Consider the following 26,082-nt stretch of genomic DNA (forward strand, 5'->3'; position numbering starts at 1 on the left):
CCCTCCCGGATGCCGAACTTCGCCGTGACATCTACCCTTCCTTCCAACTATAACCTGGCCTTGTTCCCCCCCCCTCCCTCTCCCCAGGGCCCCCTTTTCCTCTTTCCTCCTTCTCCCAGAGCGGATTTTCCTCCGTCCCCCCCTCCCCTGAGACCCTGCACCCCATACTTGCCTCTCTCCTTCCCACATCCCTCCCTACCTGGCCCTCTTCCGCGCGCCCCCCGCTCACCTCACCCATCTCTTCCCCTCCCTCCCTTCTCCAGCTCTCCCTCATCTCCTAGCGCCTGGCAGATCCTCTGTGTTGCTCTTCATCAGTGTGCCACATCAGTGTTGTTTAGTGCTGTTTCTCGTGTGCGTCAAGAGGTGTGCTTTTAATTGTGTCCTGCCTTGAGGTTCGCCGTCAGTGTTACGTTATGTGCTATGCCGTCCGTCGCTACCTTTATGCTCCAGTCATACTGTGCCTTGTGTTCTTTTAACCGTCGCAGTGTGTGGCTTTTTGTGTGTGCTACTTTTAAACAGTTTTTTTATCTCCATTCTACAGTCACCCCCGTTTTTTGTCTATTGCCTTCCATGATGTTCCCCCTTTTTTATTTCTATGTTCACCTTATTCTCTCCGTTGCTGTTTTTAAATGTCTTCTATTGTTTTGTTCTATGTCTTTCGGCTGAAGAGCAGCGCCTATGCTGCTGCCAGCCCGCCCCGATGGGGAATTGAAATACAATAAAGGAAAAAAAATATCAGAACCTTGATCTGGTTGTAATTCATTCTGTGTAATTTCGAGAGGCAATGTTCAGCAATCGCCGACATGTTAGGCTGCTGCGGCGGCAGGATGTATTGTAATATTATGATTTCTCGTAATTCGGAGGGCACGGAGTGATGTTGGGACAAGCATTTCTGCTTATAATACAATACGCCTGTTGTGTACATAGTTCCGCGTAGCCAGCGCGTACACAACTTTCCCACTAGAGCGCGCCCCGCTAAGCACAACAGCGCAGGCGCAGCGCTCGTCCGTCTCCGCACTACGAGATGGCGCTGCCTTTAAAGACGGACCAAATTCTGCTTCCGTCGATCCGCGTATTAATATGTCTCGCAGCCAATGAGATTGCTGCTAACGCAGAACCTTTTCTCCTCGCGGATCACACTCGCGCAGTGATACCTGGACGCGCGAGGTATTATAACGAGTGTACAGACATCCGATTAGTCAGTATGCATTAGTCTGCAGCAGTCTGCATTTGTCTGCATTAGTCTGTAGTCAAGTTTCAGTCTGCGCCTAATAAGATTATCATATTCCTGTACATAGCTATGAAGAGAAATGTATAGACACTTTGTCAAGTATCAGAGATATGTGAGAATAAGATTAACGTACCAAGACCAAAGGAACTTCAGATTGTCAATTGTAAACAGCATCCAGAATTAAGTTACGTAATGTCTATGATTTTTATTATTTTAATAAATGTGTGTGAAAATTAATCAAGTTCTGTTTAATGTTGGTCACCGTCAACCTACTACTCTAAGCGTGCAAGTGGCATTTCTAGTGTCTGACCTAACGGCAGAAGATAAACACGCCACGATAAGACCACGAGACATATTGCTGACACTCGCCTACTTCGTTAGAGCGAAAACTCAAATAATCTGATGGTGTGTGTACCGAAGGTCTTACAGTACGCACACCACAACGCCAAAGGGGTATGATGAGTGGATGCTGATGTAAATAGTTGTTAAATGTTTTGGAGGGTTTAACGCTTATGGGTTAACTTAAACAAGAACTGAGATTTTATGTTGTAACATAAGGAAGGATGGATGACGTTGGGCTAAGAACTGAGCTTTGTAGCTCAAGTAACCTAATGTTAAGAGGGAAACGGTAAATGTGTGTGAAGTCTTTGGTCTTTGATGCAGACCGATCACGCGTTCAGACAAAGATGTTCGGGTCTTTCCCAAGAGGGGAGGAATAAAATTTCCATCGTGAAGAGAAAATTTGAGTGGGTTGAATTCAAATGTTCTTCAAATCTGTTCAGTCATCACTTCTGTAACGCCGTCGCTAATTTCAGGCTTTATGGTGAGATGAGCTGCTCCACAGCAGCCAGGCACAGAGGCGCTGGTATTCGATTTCGTAAACTAGGTTGTTTGCGTGCCACAAGGGCTAGGCCTATCCGCGCAATCCTGGCGACGTCGTAGAAAATCGCAACTACGAACCGGCCTCAGAGGTGCTTCCACACCATTCGGCCACGGAGATGCTGAGCTGTACTTACCGCCAAGAAGCAATCGCCCCTTTCACCACTATAATTACAGTCTGATTCTGACACAATTAAGCGCATTCTGGCTGCTCCAGGCCCACGCAAGTCTCCACCACGTTACGAGCCAACGCCGGATTGGGCAGACACCGCCACCAGATCAGTCCACTGGGTTAAGTCGGCACCTGTGGACCTGGAGCAGTACAACGGATGAGCCATCTCCAAGCTCTACAAAAGCAGCGAACTTGTGCCTTGGAGGGCAGCAGTTCGCGACCAGGGTGGTACCACGGCCAACAACCCGCTCCAGGGCGAGCTTCTCTTCTCGTAGCAGTCGATCTCTACGAAAACCCAGGCAGATGTTCACGTCGCTGAAACTTCTCGCTCACAGCCTCACAGTGATAACTGGGACACGTGCTGCTGAGTGACGAAAACAGTTCCAGCTAAGTAGGAAATGGACGTCACACGTCCAGCACGTTTCAACAGCATTACATAGCATGCCGGAGGACCACACGCCTTCAGGACTTCGATGATTGTAGTAAAAGACTCAATAAAGGTTTTCACCTTTCCTAACCATCAATAGCCAGTACTATCGCCTCAAAACGGCGCCATTCCACCACCTACACACCGTTACGACACCGCTCACCCTGCGTCGATACGTTTCCATGTGGGCAGCCGGCCGGAGTGGCCGTGCGGTTCTAGGCGCTGCAGTCTGGAACCGAGCGACCGCTACGGTCGCAGGTCCCATCCAGCCTCGGGCATGGATGTGTGTGATGTCCTTAGTTTAGTTAGGTTTAATTAGTTCTGAGTTCTAGGCGACTAATGACCTCAGAAGTTAAGTCGCATAGTGCTCAGAACCGTTTGAACCATGTGGCCAAACAACAAAAATACCGTATACATTTCTAAGAAAGCACGGAGATTTCAATGCCCCTGATGTCAGGGCACGTTCCTCGAAATCTTTGACAAACAGACTGGGAATAATACGTGACAAAGGGATCCCCAAAGCAACTGTGTCTGTCTACTCACATTACTAGTCACAAAACTGAAAGCAAGTGGAAGCCAACTGACAATAGGTCAAAGAGGCCTCGTGGATCTTCGGAAGGCCATATGACCTAGTGGGGACCGTACAGTAAGAGTTACCACTCCAGACAGTCTCTTGCGACAAATTTATTGATAATGACAACGGAAACTAAGATCTCAGCCGCAATAAGGCACTGAAATATATCCAATGGCGACTAGTGATAATATGTGCCGGATCAGGGCTTGACCCCAGGTTTACCACTTTCTGTGAACGGTTGCCTTAACTGTATCAGCTACCCGAGCAGACTTCCCGTCCAAGTTACATAAGCAGTTTCTCTTGTGTCATGCTTATAAACTGCCGCTGAATCAAAAACGGTGTCTGTTGTCTTTTGCGAAAGAACAGAGTAACAAGGCGTTTTGCTACACGCTATATCGAAGTTTTAATGTTACGTACAGTAGGAAAGTTCTTCAGGAGGGTTGTTACTCTCCCTCTCGGATCAGCACTAAGCCTGCCTTAGCTTGAATCAGATAGTAGCCACAGCAACTTTCGAATATAGTCGGGCTCATCCAATACAACCGTAGCATTGTCCTTGTCCATGGATAAGATAACAGTATCAGGGTCCATCTTGAGTGAACGCAAAGCATTTGTCTCATCTGCTGCGATACTAGACTTGGGCGAACGTACTCCAGTCAACGAACGGATTGCTTCTGTCCTAGCCTCCTCGGCAGAATCAGAAGGTAGTTTAGAAAGAGGCTGTTCGACATTACTTATAAAATCAACATTTGGTAAAAGATTGGCCGTCGGTCCAAAGCGTAAACTTTTCCGTAGCACGGATAAAACTTTGTCGTCTAAAGCGTTCTCCGTGAGATTCGATTTCGCCAATTTCTTAACACGGCGGCATTGAGACCCAAGTACTTTCTTAGGTATGTATACAATACCTTTGTTGTTTGGTCTCACGGAAGCGATAATTTAAATAGTTTTATATAACGTTTGAATTCACTCCGTTCGAATTTACGCTTTACAATGGAGGTGTAAAAGGATGGTTGCCTTCCCTTACTTGCTCAGGTGAAGGCTGATGGTACGTCGGGATATGTCGTTCGTAGGAAGACTACCCACACTGATTTACATGTTCAGCTGATAGTTGTCGCCCCCCAGCTCAGCTTGAAGGGGTATTTCGTACCTTGGTTCTTAGGACCCACGTCATCTCAGACCCTGACAGATTGTCAGATGAATTAGCCCACCGACAATTCACCTTTCATCAGAATGGTTACAGTGAAAAACAGGTCAACCGGGAGTCGGTTGTGATGAAAGTAGCAAGGAGGCCTTTTTGCCTTACACAAAAAGCATTTCTATTAGGATTTGTCATAACTTGCGGACACACCGTGTGAAATGTATGGTTTGGCCGTCACCTAAGGTTAGGGGTCTTATGGTGTGTAAAGGATGATCTTGGTCTGATTAAGGCGCGTCTCTACCGCATCCCTCGCAGCTGTGGCATGTCATACATTGGGCAGATCATCAGGACCGTGGAGGACCTATGCACTGAGGACAGAGGACAAGTCACACATACAGCTACAACAGGCACAAATCTGCTGTTGCAGAACATAATCTTGGCACTGGCCATCCTATGAGATGTAGCAGCACGGAGATCCTGACATGTATTTAAAAGTGTTGGAATAGTGTTATTAAGGAAGCAGTTGACATTGAATAATGTGACCATGCAAACAGACGCAGAAGTTCTTGCTTAAATTATTCTGAAAATCCTGATCTCTCTCCGGTCATACTCCGGAGGGACAGAGTGAAACTTATTCATCATTTAGTTATTTATATGCACTATCGATAGTCATCTATAGTTATTTACAGTGTGTACCTCGTTTTTTTGCGTATACCTCTCATACCGAGGTTTTAAATTTCCTTGCTCTATCGTTGCAGTGGTGCCTTGGGAATGATGAGGTGTGCTCCTGTCGAAATGTCGGTGGTTGTCAAAGACTTTCCGAATTTCACCCCAAATTATAGGAGTATAAAGTTTGATGAAAACTAAGAGCCTCGAAAATAGCAAGAAATTCTATACATTATAAGTTATATTCATTGGCGGCTGCTATGTAAGAGCACAAGAGCACGTGAACGTCCTAACCTTTGACACTTTGTGGTTTCATTGGTTATTTTTCTTTGAGCTCTGTTAAACGTAATATAGACATGGTAATTTGAAACATATTTCACTTATGTCTACCGTGCTATGCTACCTTGCTACTCCGCTGGACTCCGTGAAACGTGGCATCAGGGTCGCTAGCCATCTTCAGTTGTGCACGTTTTAAGTAACTTTTGCGCATGAGCAACTGGTATACGTAATTGCCTTATGTGTCAGATACACACAGATTTTATAAACAAGGTGCACAGCTAGTCCTTACCACTCAACCACGTATTTCCATCGTTGCCACTAGGTGGTAGCACATTGCTGCAGACGTTTCTCCTCATTCGCCTGGCATAGATCCTAACTAGATGGTACCACATCCTCAGATACCACAATTCATTCCCTATATAGTAACATTAGATTGAACGTCAGTGTATGTTATAGTTATACTGTAAGGAAAACCTATGTTGTTGGTTTCTGCATGAGTTATGGTACATCAAGTTTTGGATTTTATCCTTTTTATGCTTTTGTATTCCTAACAGGAGAGTTCATCGCTTTAGTAGGTTTCTTTTACTACGTGAATTTAATGATTTCCACAAACAGCATTTTGTGTTTGAAGTTGGTTGTTTTGCTGTGCAGGTGACAGCATGAAACAGTGTATCGGCAATTGTATGCAGTCTCAACATGAACTCTGTTGAAACTATTTTAATTGCTCATAGAAAAATAAATTATCAGGACAAGTTAGCCGCAAAGGAACTAAAGCCGCCCACTGGAGAGCCGTTGATTGAGAAATTGACGAAATCAAATAAGTGTAGCTACAATCGAACAAGCAACAAAGAAGTCTAGTCTACAATAAACAAAATGGTTGTGTGGGTGCCTGGTAAGAATATCCCATTTTCAGCTAGGAAGGGATATTCTGCATTTGCGCAAAAAAATAAAAACTCCCACTTACACAAAAATGCGGAACGGAGAGTAGCGAAAGCTTACACGTTACTTCGTTCTTGCCTAAAACTGTACTTCGTTACGTACAAAACAACAAAACTACACAAAAACAATACTTTCCTTCCTCAGACAAGTTTTGTATATTTATTATTATTTTTCTTTCGTAGTTGCTGCAGTTACATAAATTTGTTCATAACCATCATTGTTTACAGCAGATGCTATTTTACACTTGCCGCGCGGGATTAGTCGAGCGGTCTCAGACGCTGCAGTCATGGACTGTGCGGATGGTCCCGGCGGAGGTTCGAGTCCTCCCTCGCGCAAGGGTGTGTGTGTGTGTGTGTGTGTGTGTGTGTGTGTGTTTGTGTGTGTGTGTACTTAGGATGATTTCGGTTAAGTAGTGTGTAAGCTTAGGGACTGATGATCTTAGCGGTTAAGTCCTATAAGATTCCACACACATTTGAACATTTGAACATTTCACACACTCAGATTTATTTGAATCGAAAAATCTGTGATCACCCAAAATGTAAATTCAAGAGCTGCCACTGGCCGTATTTAATACACGATAAAGTGTAGTTCTTTTCGGTCGTTCTGTTCACGTTGATAGGCTTCCGACCTCAAAGTAACATCCTCGCCAGGCAGTGATCCAGTTTTCCGTGATTACCGGGGCACGCTATCAACATAATGTCGGACATGTTTGGCACGTCCACGGGTGGAAATGACAAGCTACAGGAAACTGAGTAAGGGAAGAGAAAGGAAAAGACCCTCCACTAAGAAAAAACAACTGCAGAAACAGTCTTCCCGAACGTAGGTGGTAACGGCTGAAACATAAGTAGGATTCATGTCACTTAAACGCTCTCATAGCGATACTCGTCGGACCTGTGTTCAAAGTCGTAGAGCTAGGCGAAATACTAATAATGGTTACAGCACACTTCGATTTTGAGTTTCGTACAATGTGGCGTTGCCAAAGCTGCGAGTCTATTGTTATTATGATTATTAAATCAATTGCATAGTACACGTACTTCTCAGATTGATTGGACGAATGCAGTTTCTAGGATGCTATGCTAATACTAAGAACTTATACAAACAAATTATTAATATATTAAAACATATTAAGATTGTACAAAAGTAAACTAATGACCGTCATTATAACAGGAGAGTGCTAGAAATGGTACGATGAGCCTCGTACCACTAGAAATGTCAATTTAGGTTTTTCAAGAGCATTGACAACACGCAAGTCACACTGGACTTTACTCTTCTGCCTTAATAGCGAGCCCAGGATGAGATGGGAAATGTGTTAATTTATTACGTGTCTCTACCCACTGTTCAATATTCTTTCCTGGGCTCACTTCTGAATGACTGGGTGGGTGACTGAATTTGTTTTGAAAGTTCCGTGGGGAAGCAGAGAGTAAACACTTGTTGTAACAGTAATTCCGCAGTCGAGTATAGCAGGGATCTCAGAAGAGGTCAGAGATGTGTCGCTTCCGCCAGAGCGCCCTAGGCAGAAGTTGGCACTCTACATAACAGGCTCGTTCTACCCTCCGGCTCCAGTTAGGATGCGACCCCTGAAAACAGCAAATAGTCAAACACTCTTGGTCCAGGCGCGTGAGTATAACGAAGATAATACTTGTAGATAGTAGAGGCTTGAGTTATTTCAACATATAGCGCGATAGTTTCTTTCCGATGTATCACTCAACAAAAAGTATTTCACGATTAAGTTTTCATTTCTTTCATTTAATTTCTACATGCAGATTCCAGTTTAATACGAGAACTTTGTTCATTACAAAACGCAATCATGATAATATATGGTTCACTGCATTTAGCCACTCATGATAAGCTAAATTCCTAATGCATATGCATATTTGTACACAAGGCACACGGGAATCATTATTTCGAAGTCATTGTCATTTTTGACACGTTAACCAGTATCTACCCTGCTGCAGGAAAATCCGCAACTGAACATTATACCGTAGGTTGAAGATACTGCTTCAGTTGTAAGGATTTTCCGGCCGTGGTGGCCGAGCGGTTCTAGGCGCTTCAGTCGGGAACCGCGCGAGTGCTACGGACGCAGGTTTGAAGCCTGCCTCGGGCATGAATGTGTGTTATGTCTTCAGGTTAGTTAGGTTTAAGTAGTTCTAAGTTTTAGGGGACTGGTGACCTCAGATGTTAAGTCCCATAGTGCTCAGAGCCATTTGAACCATTTTGTAAGGATCTTTTTATTTTCTAATTCTTAAACCACGATCGGTTTCGGACTCTTACGCGCCCACCGTCATCAGGTGTGGTACTGAAAATAAACAAGACACCAAAGCTAATAACAAATCTTACACGCTGCAGTACATTTGAGAAAAGAAAAAGTAAGTACTGTACAACATTCTAGAGAACAGTGGTCGGGCAAGGTGCGGTAAAACTCAAGTCGATGTCAAAGTGACATCAGACGATACAACGGACGACTGCCTGGGTAGAGAAATATGCATTGACACTCAACACTTTGTGGTGCGATCCCGAGCACCGCGATGGGCGAGTATAGGACGCTGGGTACCATCAGCGAGTGCTGACCGCGGAGCAGCATACACGAAGGAAGCAGCAAATAGATAAACTAGATTGGCAAACGAACTGGTGAAGCCGGTCGGAGTGGCCGTGCGGTTCTAGGCGCTACAGTCTGGAACCGAGCGACCGCTACGGCCGCAGGTTCGAATCCTGCTTCGGGCATGTGTGATGTCCTTAGGTTAGTTAGGTTTTATTAGTTCTAAGTTCTAGGCGACTGATGACCTCAGAAGTTAAGTCGCATAGTGCTCAGAGCCATTTGAACCATTTTTTTTTTTAACTGCTGAAACATCCCATTGGAAAAATTTATGAATGATTGTGCTGGTAAGCCCCTTACGTTATTTGATTTTCAAACAGCTGAGCAAAACTGAACGTACTCAGACATTTCTCTCTTTACATATTCTGATCATCACTAAACTGACACACAATATTTTTAGCGCAACGCAATCTGACTTTCAAAAATCCCTACAAAAGAATGGCCCTGACTAACAATAACCTATACCTTTCATGAATCACTTACCTCACAAAAATCTTCCTTACTCGAACTACTGCAATACAGCGAGCGCCAATACTGCCAGCTAAATAAAAGATTCTAACTACTGAAGTCACTAACTACTGATAGGCATAGTCACGAATGAGATTTTGATAGAGAACAAACAATGTACTTACCTTAATAATGTTCAAAAGTCACAATATATATATCAGTTCATGACATCAAGTCTTACAAATGTACGGTTTTGATGGACACACGTCCAGATCATCCGCTCTCAAAAATCCGCCATCTCAGTCCCCACATCCACCACTGCTGGCGGCTCACCTCCAACTGCGCAACGCTACGCGCTGTTAACAACCAACTGCCCAACACTAGAATAGTTCAATAATGCAACCCAGCCACAGACTGCACACAGCACAGCCAGTGATTTTCATACAGATCGCTACGTGGCGTTACCAACATAAAAACCTAAACAGCCTACTTACACTGGCATCTGTTGACTGGAAGAACCATTTGATTTACTGACTACAGCCGCGCGGGATTAGCCGAGCGGTCCCAGGCGCTGCGTCATGGACTGTGCGGCCGGTCCTGGCGGAAGTCCGAGTCCTCCCTCGGGCATGGGTGTGTGTGTTTGTGCTTAGGATAATTTAGGGTAAGTAGTGTGTAAGCTTAGGGACTGATGACCTTAGCTGTTAAGTCCCATAAGATTTCACACACTTGAATATTTTGTTACTGATTACATGCAAAAGGGGAATAGAACATTGCAAGTTTTGTGTCTAGGAATCCTGCATAGTCGATTCGCTAGACAAACAAACAAAACGGACTAATGAGTTTTATTACGACACAGTTACAATACTTAACTTTGATAAATGTGCCGCAAGAAAAGGGCGACATATAAAATGATCAGTCTTCTTCAGAATAGACAAACACAAGTTTGTGATAGGTAGCATTTGCTAATGATACAGGCTACGGTGCGTCTGCTAACCAAGTGCCTAATATTGAAGATGCTGCCACCACTCGGGCGCGGCACTTACGTCGTCTTCACATACGGGCCGATGATGTCGCGTTGTCGTCCTGAAGGGAGGTCCATTAGCGTACGATTGGCTGACCTCTTCCCAGAGCCTTCTCTTTCCTGTCGTTCCCGACTAGCGTGCCGGCGCTGACTATATGCCGTAACAGCAGGAAGTTAAAAGTACATTATGACTGAAGGAACACACTGAACAAAGGCAGTAAAGAACTGTCAAATTTTTAATTTAGTGGAGACGTATATGGTGACGTGCGATAACGTGCCACAGTCATGAGTTGAAAGAACGTATATTTTGTGTTTGTAGAAGAGTGTTACGAGTTGAGGCCGAAATGCACGCGTTTTAGCTCACGCAGGCTGGCGTGAGGAGGGAAGAACTACACTGACGTGAGGTCTGGAACATGACAAGGACTGAGAATTCAGAAAGCGGGCGTAATTAGTTTGATACTTAACTTTAATCCATTAACGATGAACGTCGCTCTTGACGGTACATGATTCACAATATTATCTGTTCAGAATACATTCTTGAAGTAATTATAGTAACTGAATACGGCGCCTTGCTAGGTCGTAGCAAATGGCGTAGCTGAAGGCTATGCTAAACTGTCGTCTCTGCAAATTAGAGCGTATTCTAGACCTGCCGTGTGGCGGCGCTCGGTCTGCAATCACTGACAGTGGCGACACGAGGGTCCGACGTATACTAACGGACCGCGTCCGATTTAAAGGCTACCAGCTAGCAAGTGTGGTGTCTGGCGGTGGCACCACAGTATACATGTCCCATTCCTATTAAAAAACATCTCGCTACTAAACAAAACTGGAGGTAGCTAAACCTTAAAATCCACACTGTCAAAAACTTCTACACCAATGAATAGCTAGCAGCAATAGCACTAAAGGGACACGTTAAATGCAGGAGTAATTAAAGAGCTGCTAACTAAAAGCTGGCAACTGAATAAGGCTTACGTATGATGATACGTGAGACAAATTTTACATTGTGGGATGACAGACAACTCTTAATTTAATAAGGACACAGATAATGACGCAGGATAACGCGCCTTAGTCATAGGCTATAAAGTTCAAAATATGGAAACTTCTAGAGCCATTTAAAATAGAAACTGGGTGGATTTTTCTGTCCTCCCTATAGGACATATAGTAGCTAAGCCTAATTCAGGATCACGTCGTCATATGCGTTTCCACTAAATTTAAAATTTGCATGCCATTCTTTGAAAGTGGAGAAAAAATTTTGCTGTGCTTTACGGCTATACATGAGCTTTAAGTCGTCGGCTTTCAGTTAAGAGTTTTACTCCAATTCTGTACTGCTTCTGTTGAATGCATTCGTTCACTATCGTAAAGTACTTTAAACGCTTTTCGTGCTACTTTCTTGCAATGTTATTTTTTTCCCCTTCTTCATGTAAGTCACCGGTTCAAATTATGAACGGCCGGGCTAGTTGTTCCAGTGTTGTTCTTCCCATCAACAGACGGCAGTACTTTAGCCAACCTAGTTTACCAGTTTACTTGCTCCTTCGTGGAAGCAACTCCGCACTCTGCGCTCACTGGTGATACACCGCGTCCTGTATTCGGCCACCGCGTCGCTCGGGACCGCACCACATGGTGTAAGTGTCCTGGTGTCCATTGCATATTTCTCTACCCACGCAGTCGTCGTTGTATTGTCTGGTGTCGCGTTGGCGTTGACTTAAGTTTTACCGCATCGAGTCCGACCGCTGTTATATGAAACTTGTTCTTTGGTTGATTGGTTGATTTTGGGGAGGGGACCAAACATGTCATCAGTCCCATTGGATTAGGTTAAGGAGGGGGAGGGAAGTCGGCCGTGCCCGTTCAAAGGAACAATCCCGGCATTTGCCTGAAGCGATTGAGGGAAATCACGGAAAACGTAAATATGGATGACCGGACACGGGGTTGAACCTTCATCCTCCCGAAAGCGCTTCCAGTATGCTAAACACTGCGCCACCTCACTCGGTCTTCTTTCTTTTCTCATTTTATTTCTCTACCAATAACCGTGTGTGTGTGTGTGTGTGTGTGTGTGTGTGTGACTGGCCGTCAACGGCTGGAAGAAACCACTCCGAGCCATTCACCACCGTCAGTCACATTCGGTGATGGTACTAACGAATCTATCTTCTTTTTATATTCTTCTTAAAAAAACAACAAAATTTTATTTATATTTCAACCTTAAATTATTGATATTTTGAAAAGTATCATTCATTGTAAATGTAGATAAAACAAAAGGAGAGAAAACTGTAAAACCCGGGGGGTTTGGCCGAGCGGTTCTAGACCCTTCAATTTGGAACCGCGCGACCGCTACGGTTGCAGGTTCGAATCCTGCCTCGGGCATGGATGTGTGTGATGTTCTTAGGTTGGTTAGGTTTAACTAGTTCTAAGTTCTAGGGGACTGATGACCTCAGATGTTACGTCCCATAGTGCTCAGAGCCATTTGAACCAAAACTGTAAAAAGATGAAAAACGAAAATTGTAAGATGTACGACCTATTTTAAACATTAGGTAACAGGTCTATAATTTGGCAATAAATAAATAAATAAAATAAACCGTCTCATCTGTACTACTGCGTGTAAAAGTTGTTATCATCTTCGGTCTCTTGCTTATCTTCAGTACCACACCTGATGGTGGTGGGCATGTAAGAGCCCCAAACCGATCGTGGTTTAAGTATTGCAAAATGAAAAGAGCCTTACAACTGAAGCGGCATGTTCAACCTCTACATCACCATTATTTTGGAACGAGGTCCCTTAATTCATATTGTCCTCGTCGTTGTCCTGACCCATCCATGTCACATCCGTCTTGAACACGAGCCTAGCCGTGCTTACTACCTGGTACCCTTGTATACATTATTTCTTCTTCTACTGAGTGTGTTAAGGAACCTTTTAGTTAATTAAATGCCATGAAAGGTTGTTAAGACTGAATTACCGTCTTTTGTGAATTGCGTGCATGCGTTTGAAGCTTCATGTCCCTTCTATAATGAGTAATGAGGGGAAAGTACATCGTATTAAAATTACCCGCTGTTTAACGGCATTTTGCCCATGCAAGGGAAGCCAAGAGTAACAACGTGTAACGTGGGTATGCCAAGTGTAATATTTATTAGTTCCCAAAAGATGTAAATTGTGAACCTCATATGGTATGTTGCACTTCCCTCCAAAACCTTATGCCAAGTGCAACAAATACGATGGGTTTCTGAAAGTAACAATGGCGCCCACTTCTCCCAGCACAAACGCAGGTAACTTGCTCATCTTTTATAAAAATGTCACATTGTCGTCGACCTGGGCGGTTTCTTCTCCGACGGCCCCGGGCGTTAACGTGCATGCAGTAAACACTGCGTAATGAAACGGCAAAAGTGAAAAATCTCACTGCTGCTAGAAATGAAATTACGAAATATTGGGACTCCACTTGATTTGCTTTTGTTAATGGAATCACAAAATAAAGAAAATGATTCCCAGAGCCAGGGAATTTTCGGTATATTTATTATTTCCCGAACATCGTAAAAAGTCACAACAAAATGCTCCACACGGACTCACAATTCACTCGAGATCGCACATATATATTTCCCGAGGCAACTTTTACTAAATTAATCCATCTTCAAGCGAAATTGTACTTCATACATTAAATCACTTGTTGCCTTCCCGGAAATAGATCATAATCTAGTATTGAGCTGTCGTAACAGTTTTGCGTCTGCCGGCTAAAGGCTCGCTTGTGATTGGTTCTTGGTATACCAATGGCTATCAATAGCAACCGAAATCTGTGATTAGTCAGACTCCTAATTGAACGTTATAGAAATTACTTTTAACAAAATGGTTCAAATGGCTCTGAGCACTATGGCACTTAACATCTGAGGTCATCAGTCCCCTAGAACTTAGAACTACTTAAACCTAACTAAACTAAGGACATCACACACATCCATGCCCGAGGCAGGATTCGAACCTGCGACCGTAGCGGTCGCACGGTTCCAGACTGAAGCGACTAGAAGCGCTCGGCCACACCGGCCGGCTTACTTTTAACAAGTTCTCCGTACAAGTAACGACAGGAGCAGAACTGGAGACGGAGATTAACGTTAAATATTAAATATAAATAATAAAATATATGCTTCTTGGCCGCCAAGCTGTCTCTCAATGTTCCGGTACGTTTCAGCTTGTATTCCCCCGACCGTTCTTACGCTCTGGCGCGCAGTGGGATGGGTAGGTCGAATGACACTAATTTCTTAGTGGGTTCCAGCGACAAAAACCTTCATATACTGTGCATTAGAGCGTAACAAGAAAATATAGTAACTTGTAGGCAGAGATGTTGCATAAACGCCACACATTCTTGTGAATAACCATGACAGTCTCATGTTTTTTAATCGTAAATTATTTTCCGTTCTTTGTGATCATCTACTCTTCCAAACTTGAGTTCATCCCACTCCAACGACAATTTTGTACATTAATATTTTTAGAAAGGGAACAAAACTGATTTATAATAATGAGTCCCACGCCAATTCTTGCACTGTCACTTTGCACTGAGCTTTTGTGTTAATATACCCGAGTTATCGACTGCGTTTCCATGGAATATCGACGACAGAATCACTGCTGAGAAAGCCAGGTTGCAACTATGGAGTCGTTGAGTAATACCGAAGTGATTTCTTGCGTTTCTCAAGGCCCTTATCTACATGAACGACTTAGGATACAATATGAGCAGCCGTCTTCCGTTGTCTGCAGATGATGCTGTCGTTTACCGCCTAGTAAACGCATCACAAGATCTAAACAAATTGGAAAACGATTTGGAAAATATATCTGAATGGTGCGAAAACTGGCAGCTGCCACTAAATAATGAAAAGTGTGAAGTCATACACATGAGTGCTAAAAGGAATCCGTTAAACTACGGTTACGCGATAAATCAATCAAATCTAAAGGTCGTAAATTGAATTAAGTACCTAGGAATTACAGTTAGGAAAACATTTAAATTGGAAAGAACACATAGAAAATGTTTTAGGGAGGCTGAACCAAAGGCTGCCTTTTATTGGCAGAACACATAGCGATGAGACTGCCTACACTACGCTTGTTCGTCCTCTCTTGGAGTACTTCTGCGCGATCTGGGATCCTTACCAGACAGGATTAATGGAGTACATCGAGAAAGTTCACAGAAGAGGAGCACGTTTTGCATTATCCCGAACTGGGGAGAGAGTGTCACGGACACGATACAGGATTTGCGATGAGCACCGTTAAAACAAACGCGTTCCTCGTTGCGGCGGAAACTTTTCACGAAATTTGAATCACCAACTTTCTTCTCCGAATACGAAAATATTTTATTGACGCCGACCTACATCGGGAGAGACATAGAGGTGTTCGTTTTTTGCACACGCTGTTCGAAAGTGGAATAATAGAGAAGTATTGTAAAGGTGGTTCGATTAACCCTCTGTCAGACACTTGAGTGCGATTTGCAGGGTATCCATGTAGATGTAGATAGAAATGTATGGAGAGCTACGACCTACCTTCCCCATTGCTGAAAAAGAGGTTCAGAACCTGTACCGCCTGGGTATGATAAGAAATGGACTAACTGGGAGTCAATGACATCTGGATTTGGCAGATCAAAGGTTAATTTGGCACGATGGGGCTACAGTGGTCAAGATGATAGTGTAACTGTGGAAAAGACCGGACTGTCCATCATATACTCCAGTGCCGTCTACATCCAGCCTCTTGCACGGAGGAAAATGCATTCGAAGTGTCCACGTTTTAGGTAAAAGAAATATAGTCGTAACTCTGTACAATATGTGCGTCTCTGATACGAGAGTAAGAAAATAAAAGAAATCTGTACACCAGGAAAGTTTTAAATTTCACAATTATGATAATAACGAAAGGCTAAATACTCATTTCAGATCATTAGAAAGTACTCGGGTTAGTAGCCTATAACTGCTGTTTAATTTTATACCTGGAGGTTTGGAGCACCGTGATAGACATGAAGAGTTTTGGACAGATGAAAATAAAGAGTATGTAAGGAAATGCGGAATTCTGACAAGACAAGAGACGATCAGTGTAGGTGGTTACACGACAGGCTGAACTACGACAGTGCACCCACCGTTCTGCGTGGCCCTGTACTGCTCGTCGTACAGGTGCCAGACGCGCGCGTGCGCCTTGAGCATTGCGTGAGTCGCCAGGTAGTCGCCTATTCCAGAAGCGTTCTGTCCGGGAGCAATATTGGCGCTCGCGTACCCTCTCAGGAAGACAGCCGGCTCGTTGAACGTCGTCCACCACTTCACCTGTACAGACAGATGCTCCTATTAATTTTTTAAAAAATATATGTAAAGGTCACTGACAATACTGAGCGAAATTTAGACTCACCCTGTCCCCAAAGTTTTCGAAAAGTATCCTGGCGTGCTGCACAAAATAATCGACAATCAACTCGTTGGGCCAACCACCAAGGTACTGCAGCGATTGAGGCATGTCCCAGTGATAGATTGTCACCTAAAAGACAGCACATCACAGAGATCAAGGCATGCAACTTCGTGATGCTTCCATCAGAATAATAACTAGCAACCAACGCTGTACAGTCGCAATAAAGTGATGAGATGTTCAATTGACTCTTTTATTAGAACATGTTACGCGTTTCGGGACTACACCCATCTTCAAACATCACAAACTTCAACTCCATCCTAACCAACCAGGCGTATAGCCTTGACAACTCAAAGTGTCGAATAACATATGACTGCGACACAAGCAGTATACGCTCTGTTTCAAGACGCGTGGTTGGTTAGGAAAGAGTTGAAATTTGTGATGTCTGAAGATGGGTGTAATACCGAAACGCGTAACATGTTCTAATAAAAGAGTCAATTGAACATCTCATCACTTTATTGCGATTGTACAGCATTGGTTGCCAATTATTAACATGAATATGATCGCAGGCCTCGGAAGGGATTTTATGTCCTGTATATCATGCGCTTCCATCAGAAACGATGCATTCCTTTCCGAATCTTTTTATCAGAAGCTAGTGCCCCGACGCTAGTCGCATTAGCGCAAGCTAGTAAGTCGTTCAGGGGTCCTGCACAGGACGAGCTGCCGCTGCCAGTGGAGCGGTAGGCAGCAGTGGATGTTGTGACAGACGGTGCGCATGGGAACGTTTGTCAAGAGATGATAACCGCACTTGTCTGATGCCTTCGAAACGCCCCATTGATAGGAGGGTCATCGACTTTGCCTGTGTCTATATTTCTCGCTTCAGATCGCTATTTGGACAGTCTGCGCAGGCTTATGACGACTTACGCTACGCTCTGGACGTTGTTTCTGGCTAGGCGTTCACTGCGTGAACCACACCGTCATCGACCACATGAGCGTTTGCTTCTTCTACAACTCTCTGCAGCATCGACAGTGTGAATGATCATAAACTGTGTTCTAGCAACGCCGACGAGGATATAAAAATACGACAGAGAAATATTTCATTAATAGAGTCACGTATCATTCCTAAAATTATTGAGTATAATGCTGAGAGTTGAATAAAAACATATTGAAATTTTTGTAGTCCTTAACTTACGAAAGCCTTTCGGAACAAAATGGCTCTGAGCACTATGGGACAACATCTAAGGTCATCAGTCCCCTAGAACTTAGAACTACTTAAACCTAACTAAACTAAGGACATCACCTTTCGGAACAGAATCTCAATCTGTTCACTTCGATGTATCGCTTTCAGTTGCTAGACTGTCGAGACAATCGCTCTCGAGAAAGCGGTATGTGTTCATCAAGTTGAGAATTGAAAAACTCCTTTCACCATACGTAACGCGCCGAAGTACTACCGTACTTCCTGTTAAGATAAGCCACGGGTGAAACATAAGCCCATTTAGATGGGGACTTATTTGAAAAGTCAACTTTACAAATAGATATGTAATGATTAGGACAATGTTTCATAGTGGAGTCAGTGCCGCCTCATAACCACACATTTCGCATTCGTATCGCACACGTATCTTTTGTGGACCCATATTTACTGGTACGCTTCTGCTTCTGTTATCGTATACTTTCAACTATGTCAGTTACTGCTGTTAGCATTATGATATGCCCTGTATAAAAATTTTGCATGCCTCTGGCACATCTCGGCATGTCGGCCCTAGTGGCTATTTGTGGGTTTTAAGCCGGGTCTGGAGGTTTGTCACCTGAACGGTGGAAGTGAAGTTGTGAGCGACTGATATCATTAACAGAAGTCGAGTAATAGAATTACGGAGCTTGCATTTATAATAAGAGTTTTTACTGACCAACGTAAAATTTATAGTGTATGTAGCTCTACATTGCTGAAAACTTAAAGTTTGGGAAAAAAGTCATACAAATTTTCAAAAGATAGACATGTATCTCTTCAACAAAATACATATAAAGTAGCAGCACACTCCTGCTTTGCAAAGGGAAACAGTAAGCGCCTATGGATAGACGACTTGTCTGGTGAAGTGAATAAATTATTGAGGGTGTAACTAAATTCCGTTTATAGACTTTGAGGACTTTTAGGGGAGCCATGACGATCAGTTTTAGCACAGGAACTCATGTACGGAAACGTACCTTTTTCCCGCTACACAAAAGTACTACAAAACACTTTGCTCTGTGACTCCTGCTGGTTATCGTCTGGCTCCACTTACAAGTAAGACTCGATATAACGACCACCGATGTCAATACAGATACAGTACCTCTGTACCATGTCCTGGAATACACGATCTCAAATCCCTTGTCGTCCACCATCCGTCGCAGCGATAAACTGCGACAGTAGCTCTTCTTCGGATGTCAAAGGGGTCTCGTAAATCAAGGATTTCGGGTCTACCCATTGCTGCTCAAATCGTCCACATGATCTCGGACTGCACGTTTTGCGCCATCGTGCTGTTCTGAAGCAACTGCTGTGGCACAACTTCCGAGAGCCCATGCAGTATGCTCTCAAAGATTCGCAAGTAGGCGGTATCCGTGAGGTGTGGTGGAAGAAGGTATGGCCCAGTCACACGCTTATCGAGGAACCCTACCCAAATGTTCAGACCGCATCGTTCCTGAAACCCATGAAGCAAGCGCAGCATGCCGGTTTTCGTCAGCCCACACATACTGTTGCGGGAACTGAATCCACTTCCCCTGGTGAAATCGTCTTCATCCGTGAAAAGGATCTGCCGTCGGAATTCGGGCTCGTCAACACGGCGGAGAAACCAGTTGCAGAAGTGGGCTCGTGACACAAAATCCCGTCGCTGAATTGCCTGTGCTTCCTGAGAGAGGCACGAGTGTAACTGCTGCTCACGCAGAACGTGCCAGGCAGTCTGGGGATCCACATTCAGTCTGGCCGCTACGTTGCTGGTACTCGTTGCTGTGTATGGAGTACAGTCTCCTCACACTGGGGTGCGCGACGCCGCCGTGGATGACCGCAATCGTTCCTGCTGTTGCTTAATGTACTCATCTCTGAGGTCCGCTGGTACACTTTAGCAAAGACGGAGTGCGAAACTGTCTGGCATACAACTGACGAACAGCCACGCCATTGCACCGAGCTTCTTCGTACAATGACGTGCCGGCGTGTTCCACGAAAGTGTAGTTCACCACGGTCAACAGCTCCACATTAAAAAAGAAATGAACTTACAGCTTGAATTCTGCAATGCAGCTAATGATTACTACTGTATAATAGTACAGTATGAACAAAGACCAGAAACACAACAGAAGGTAAGACCCACCAGGATACCCTTAAGTTGGTGGTAAGTATAGTTCATAAGGACCACAAATGACAGATAATTCCCAAGCCAAAGCCAGAAACTACATTGGTGGTAACCATACGTTCCAAGAACCATTAAAACACCGCTGTTTGGTGTTATATTTCACAACAAACAGAAATAAAGCTGGTGCAGCGGATTGCCGGTAGATGCCAGGAGCGTACAGAAGTGATAACACACACTCCCTTAAACGATGTAAAGAAATACATTTAGTGGGAAGTGTATGCCTCACGGCCCGCGAAAGGGCTAACTTCAGTAAGTCATTTAAGCTCGACTGGTCCTAAAATTCACCATACTCTGAGGGTAAAAAACAATTAATATACATGTAATTTTCACGTGTGTTGACTACCGTAATTTGAGATCAGGTTTATTTCATAAGTGTTCATGTATATTTACAGGTGTTTTCGAAGGACACTCCGGCCGGCTAATCATTTGCATATCACAGCATCTTCTTCCTGTTGGTTATATTTCGCGTCTGTAGCACGTCATGTTCGTGGTGTAGCAATTTTAATGGCCAGTAGTGGTGCTGCTCAGGTTGTCTCACAAGGGCTGAGTGCACCACGCTTGCCAACAGCGCTCGGCAGACCAGGAGGTCACCCATCCAAGTGCTAGCCCAGCCCGAGAGCACTTAACTTCGGTGGTCCGACGGGAACCGGTCATACCACTGCAACAAGACCATTGGCAAAATCCCCAACCCGGATGGGAATCGAACCCGGGCCCCCGTGATTCAGAGGTAGCAACGGCGGCATAATAGCCTGAAATATTTTAATAAGTGTAGTAGTTACATTGTCGCATTCTCTAAATTATATCTACAGTGTGAAACCACTGGAAAGTGCAGGAGGCATATCTTATTGTACCGGTTATTAGGACTTCTTCCCACTGAGTGCGCTCATGGCACGCGGTATCAAACACAGTGTAAACGCCTCTATCCAAGTTGTTTAATTGTCCTAATGTCTTACCGATCACTACGAGAGCGATGCATAGGGGATTGTAATATATTCCTAGAATCCCAAATTAAAGCTGCTTCTTGAAACATTTTGAGTGGACTTTCACGGAATACTCTGCGTCCATCTTCAAGCGTTTGGCAGTTCAGATTTTCTAGCATCTCCACAACTGCCCTTCTTTGCATATGCTCAAATATAAGGAAGGGTGATTGTCCGCTATGACTGATCAGGCGAGCTCAAGAATCTCGTAGTGTCAGAGACTTGCTCGAAGCAGAAATATGCTTACATTAATCGGGCACGTCCTAGGTTCTTCAACTTGGTTGGCCTCATATTGTGACCAGCTATTATTAACACCGTCTCCCCACAGGTCTTTTAAAATTATTGCCTTGAACCCCTCGCCTAATCCTGTGCTCCATTTCAGAACGGGCGAAGTTAGGGACTCAACACCACAACTGCGCTCTATCTGATAAGAAATAACGGAGCACCCCTGTGTAACACGGAACTGACCACTAGATGTCAGGAGCCTTTGGGCAGTACTAAAAAGAGAGGGGGAGTATACAGTTGTGAGCAGAGAAGCAGCAACAACAAAATGGATCGGTCAGGATAACTCAGCGAGTTCGAACGGACTTGGAATTGGAGGTCACGTGAGTAACAAATCCCTCAGGGTCATTTCAACCCTTCTACCGCTGTCAGAGTCGACTGTTGGCGATGTGGGAACTTGAAGGAACTCTGCAATTCTAAAGAAGGGACTGCACGCTGACCAGCGCAGCACCATCAAGAAGGCGCTGACCCGCGCGCCAATGGAAAACAGGGTTCAGCGCCCCCTGTCGACGCTGATTTAACCAGCCGCCCGTCGCTGGTCGACCCAGTTCGGTCGCAGTCTTCGAGAGCATCAGTACTGAGAAACAGGAAGACGATACTTAGTTTGCGTCCTGCGAGTAGTAATAGAGAAAAGTCATCGAACGTAGGAGGCACAAGAAGATAAGTTTCTTTTCTTTTTAGAAATAAAGTGTTGTATTAATCAGCATGTGGTATGCACAAATGATTTTGGATTCATTTCACCGGCCACGGCTGACTCCCACAGTAGCCGACATAACAGGAATAATCACAAATAAACCAAAACCGGGCAACCATCATTCACTGACGGACAACAATCACCCAGCTTTGCGGAGGCTGATTGAACAAAAACGAGTGATCTGGTGTGATGTATCGCATTTTACCGTGTGGCAATACGATGGAGGGGTTTGGGTTTGGCGAAAGCCTGGGTAACGCTACCTGCCACGGAATGCCAACAGTCTATTATGAAGGAGACGATGTTAAGGTATGGGGCTTTCTTCGTTGTTCAGATATAGTCCTATTGTTGCCTTTAAGTAAAATCTTGTCTAAAATTAAAAAGATGTGAATACATAGTGCACCATGTTGTACTGCTTAAAGTAGAGGGACTGTTCGGAGACCGTGATGGTTTGTATCAGCATGACAGAGAAGTCTCTCATAAAACAGTATCTGTGAGGCAGTGGATGGTGAACAATAACATTTCTGAAATGGACTGCTCTGTCAGGAGTCCCGACCTGAAACCAATGGATCACCTTTGGGATGAGTTAGAACGTCGGCTTTGCTCCAGATTCCCGTATCCAGCACGACTACCGTCTCTGGTTTCAGCTGTTGAGGAAGTAAGGGATACTTTACCTTCAAAGACATTCAGATACCTCACTAAAAGTGTCGTCAGTAGTGTTTAAGCCGTGGAATCGCGAAGACTAGATGTATCCTATATTAATGTCCAGTAATACGTGTCCAGACACCTTTGATCAAATAGTGTATATTAACATAATGGTCAAGAACATACAGCCACACTTCATCAGAAAAAGCTGATCTGACTAGGCATCTGAATTGTTCAATTTAAAACAGGACTGACGAAAAAGTAGGAAAACATGTGTGGTGTTGTACAGTCTGGGATATGTTGCTGAGATTGCAGAGTGGGTCTGATATAGAATTAATGTTAAGATGAAAGTACAGAAACGAGAAAGAAAGGTAAATGTCTTCCAGAATTGCAACCTGTAACTACAGAAGAACGTAGATATAAGTGATGAGTGTAACTATATAGATCATAAAATCTTGCTGGGGAAATTAAAATGGTGTGGCATTAAATATCATCCCCTTGCATGGATGGAGTAGCATCTTAACGTAAAAATCAGAGACTCGTATTAACAAACGATACGACAGGATTAAGATTAAATTCGAAGTGGACAAGCATTAGATGTGGTGTGCTGCAAGCTTCGGTGCTTGACCCAATCCTGTTCTTGGTCTAGAATTGATATACCAGAGACATTCGACGACTCTTCAAAAGCCGTAATACACTATGTGATCAAAAGTATCCGGACACCCCGAAAAACATACGTTTTTCATATTAGGTGCATCGTGCTGCCACCTACTGCCAGGTACTGCATATCAGCGACCTCAGCAGCCATTAGACATCGTGAGAGAGCAGAATGGGGCGCTCCGCGGAACTCACATCTGTTGACTGACGGAGATCGCCAACAGTTGAAGAGGGTCGTAATGTGTAACAGGCAGACGTCTATCTAGATTCTAGACCATCACACAGGAATTCCAAACTGCATCAGGATCCACTGCAAGTACTATGACAGTTAGACAGGAGGTGGATTTCATGGTTGTGCGGCTGCACATAAGCCACACATCACGCCGGTAAATACCAAACGACGCCTCGCTTGGTGTAAGGAGCGTAAACATTGGACGATTGAACAGTGGGAAAACGAATCACGGTACACGATGTGGCGATCCGATGGCAGGGTATGGATATGGCGAATTCCCGGTGGACGTCTTCTGCCAGCGTGTGCAGTGCCAACAGTAGAATTCGGAGGCGGTGGTGTTATGGTGCGGTCGTGTTTCATGGAGGGGGCTTGCACCCCTTGTTGTTTTGCGTGGCACTATCACAGCACAGGCCTACACTGATGTTTTGAGCACCTTCTTGCTTCCCACTGTTGAAGAGCAATTCGCGGATGGCGATTGCATCTTTCAACACGATCGAGCACTTGTTCATAATGTAAGACCTGTGGCGGAGTGGTTGCACGATAATCCCTGTAATGGACTAGCCTGCACAGACTCCTGACCTGAATCCTATAGAACACCTGTGGGATGTTTTGGAATGGCCTCATCGACCGACATCGATACCTCTCCTCAGTGCACCACTCCGTGAAGAATGGGCTGCCGTTCCCCAAGAAACCTTCCACCACCTGATTGAACGTATGTCTACGAGATTGGAAGCTTTCATGAAGGCTAAGGGTGGAACAAAACCATATTGAATTCCAGCAATATCGATGGAGGGTGCCACGAACTTGTAAGTCATTTTCAGCCAGGTGTCCGTATACTTTTTATCACATAGTGTATACGCTGATGACAAAAGCGTGACTGAAAAATCGCCGAAACATATTCACACCAGACGCAGCCTGTAAAATAATGGGACAGGGTTACAACTCGTTCACAGGCAACAGTTTAAGCCTTAATCTTACTAAAATGCATATTATGCAATTGCTAAGAAATAAAAATGATTTAAAGGTACCGGAAACAAAGATCAATGAGCATACTATGGACGAAGCTGAGTGTGTAAAGTTCCTGGGCATCCAGATGGATAATTACATGAGCTGACACAAACATGTGGATAAATTAATCAAAAAACTCAATGCTGCCGGTTTTGGACTCAGAAATTTCACTCACCGTGTTGCTTTGCACACAGGATGCTAGCATACTTTCACTCAGTTCTGCTCTATGGTATAATATTTTGGAGCATTGCATCTAAGCTGGAAAAAAGTATTTATTTTACAGAAGTGTGCAGTATTACGTAAGGTTGGAAACAGAACTCTTGTACTAGCCTCTTCGGGGATGCAGAGATTCTTAAATTTGTATGCCAATACTCCCTAAAGGCGTTTGTGATTAATTAGCACGAATTCAGTAGTCCACAACCACAATCCTAGAAATACGCCGGTGTGCAAAACATAAGGACGAAAGTAAGTTCCACATGACATATCACTGCCAAGTAACGCAGCTCAATGAAACTTGGACCGTACGTCGAAGGACCTGCTACAGTGCAGTGCAGTACAGATGGCGACTAACAGAAATACGTAATGAGACGAACAGAGACGGCACTTTTATTCAAAGGCAGTTATTACACCAAAGTCACTGCGATTTATGATGGTCCCCTGAGCATCACAAAAGGTAGGATATTGCATAGTGTGTACTCACAACTGTCGGTGATGCACGATGTCAACATCCTCTCGTGCTGGCCACAAGGTCGATATAGAGTTCTTGTGGCAGTGTATTCCATTCACTGTAGAGTTATTGTGGCAGTGAGTTCCGAATGATTCAAATGACTCTGAGCACTATAGGACTTAACTTCTGAGGTCTTCCGTCCCCTAGAATTAGAAGTACTTAAACCTAACTAACCTAAGGACATCACACAAAAAAATGGTTCAAATGGCTCTGAGCACTATGGGACTCAACTGCTGAGGTCATTAGTCCCCTAGAACTTAGAACTAGTTAAACCTAACTAACCTAAGGACTCACAAACATCCATGCCCGAGGCAGGATTCGAACCTGCGACCGTAGCGGTCTTGCGGTTCCAGACTGCAGCGCCTTTAACCGCACGGCCACTTCGGCCGGCGGACATCACACACATCCATGCCCGAGGCAGGATTCTAACCTGCGTCCGTAGCGGTCTCGAGGTTCCAGACTGTAGCGGCTAGAGCCGCTCGGCCACCGCGGCCGACAGTGACTTCCATTCATTGTAGAGTTGTTGTGGCAGTGAGTTCCATTCATTATAGAGTTCTTGTGGCCGTGAGTTCCATTCATTATAGAGTTGTTGTCGCAGTGATTTCGGTTCATTATAGAGTTGTTGTGGCATTGAGTTCCATTCATTATAGAGTTGTTGTGGCAGTGATTTCCATTCATTATAGAATTGTTGTGGCAGTGATTTCCGTTCATTATAGAGTTGTTGTGGCATTGAGTTCCATTCATTATAGAGTTGTTGTGGCAGTGATTTCCGTTCATTATGGAATTGTTGTG

At 44.3% G+C, this 26,082-nt stretch overlaps 1 protein-coding gene across 1 annotated transcript in view; it reads right to left on the reverse strand.

The window, feature by feature from the left end:
• Positions 1–26,082, reverse strand: part of LOC126198948 (myrosinase 1-like) — a 102,793-nt gene that overhangs the window by 37,698 nt on the left and 39,013 nt on the right. The window contains exons 4-5 of the mRNA XM_049935593.1: positions 16,704–16,826; positions 16,441–16,621 (exon numbers count right to left, since the gene is read on the reverse strand). Of these exons, the coding sequence (XP_049791550.1) occupies positions 16,441–16,621; positions 16,704–16,826 (304 nt within the window). The remainder of the gene's footprint in view (positions 1–16,440; positions 16,622–16,703; positions 16,827–26,082) is intronic.

This window comes from Schistocerca nitens, chromosome 8 (assembly GCF_023898315.1).
Source record: "Schistocerca nitens isolate TAMUIC-IGC-003100 chromosome 8, iqSchNite1.1, whole genome shotgun sequence".
Classification (NCBI taxonomy): Eukaryota; Metazoa; Arthropoda; class Insecta; order Orthoptera; family Acrididae; genus Schistocerca; species Schistocerca nitens.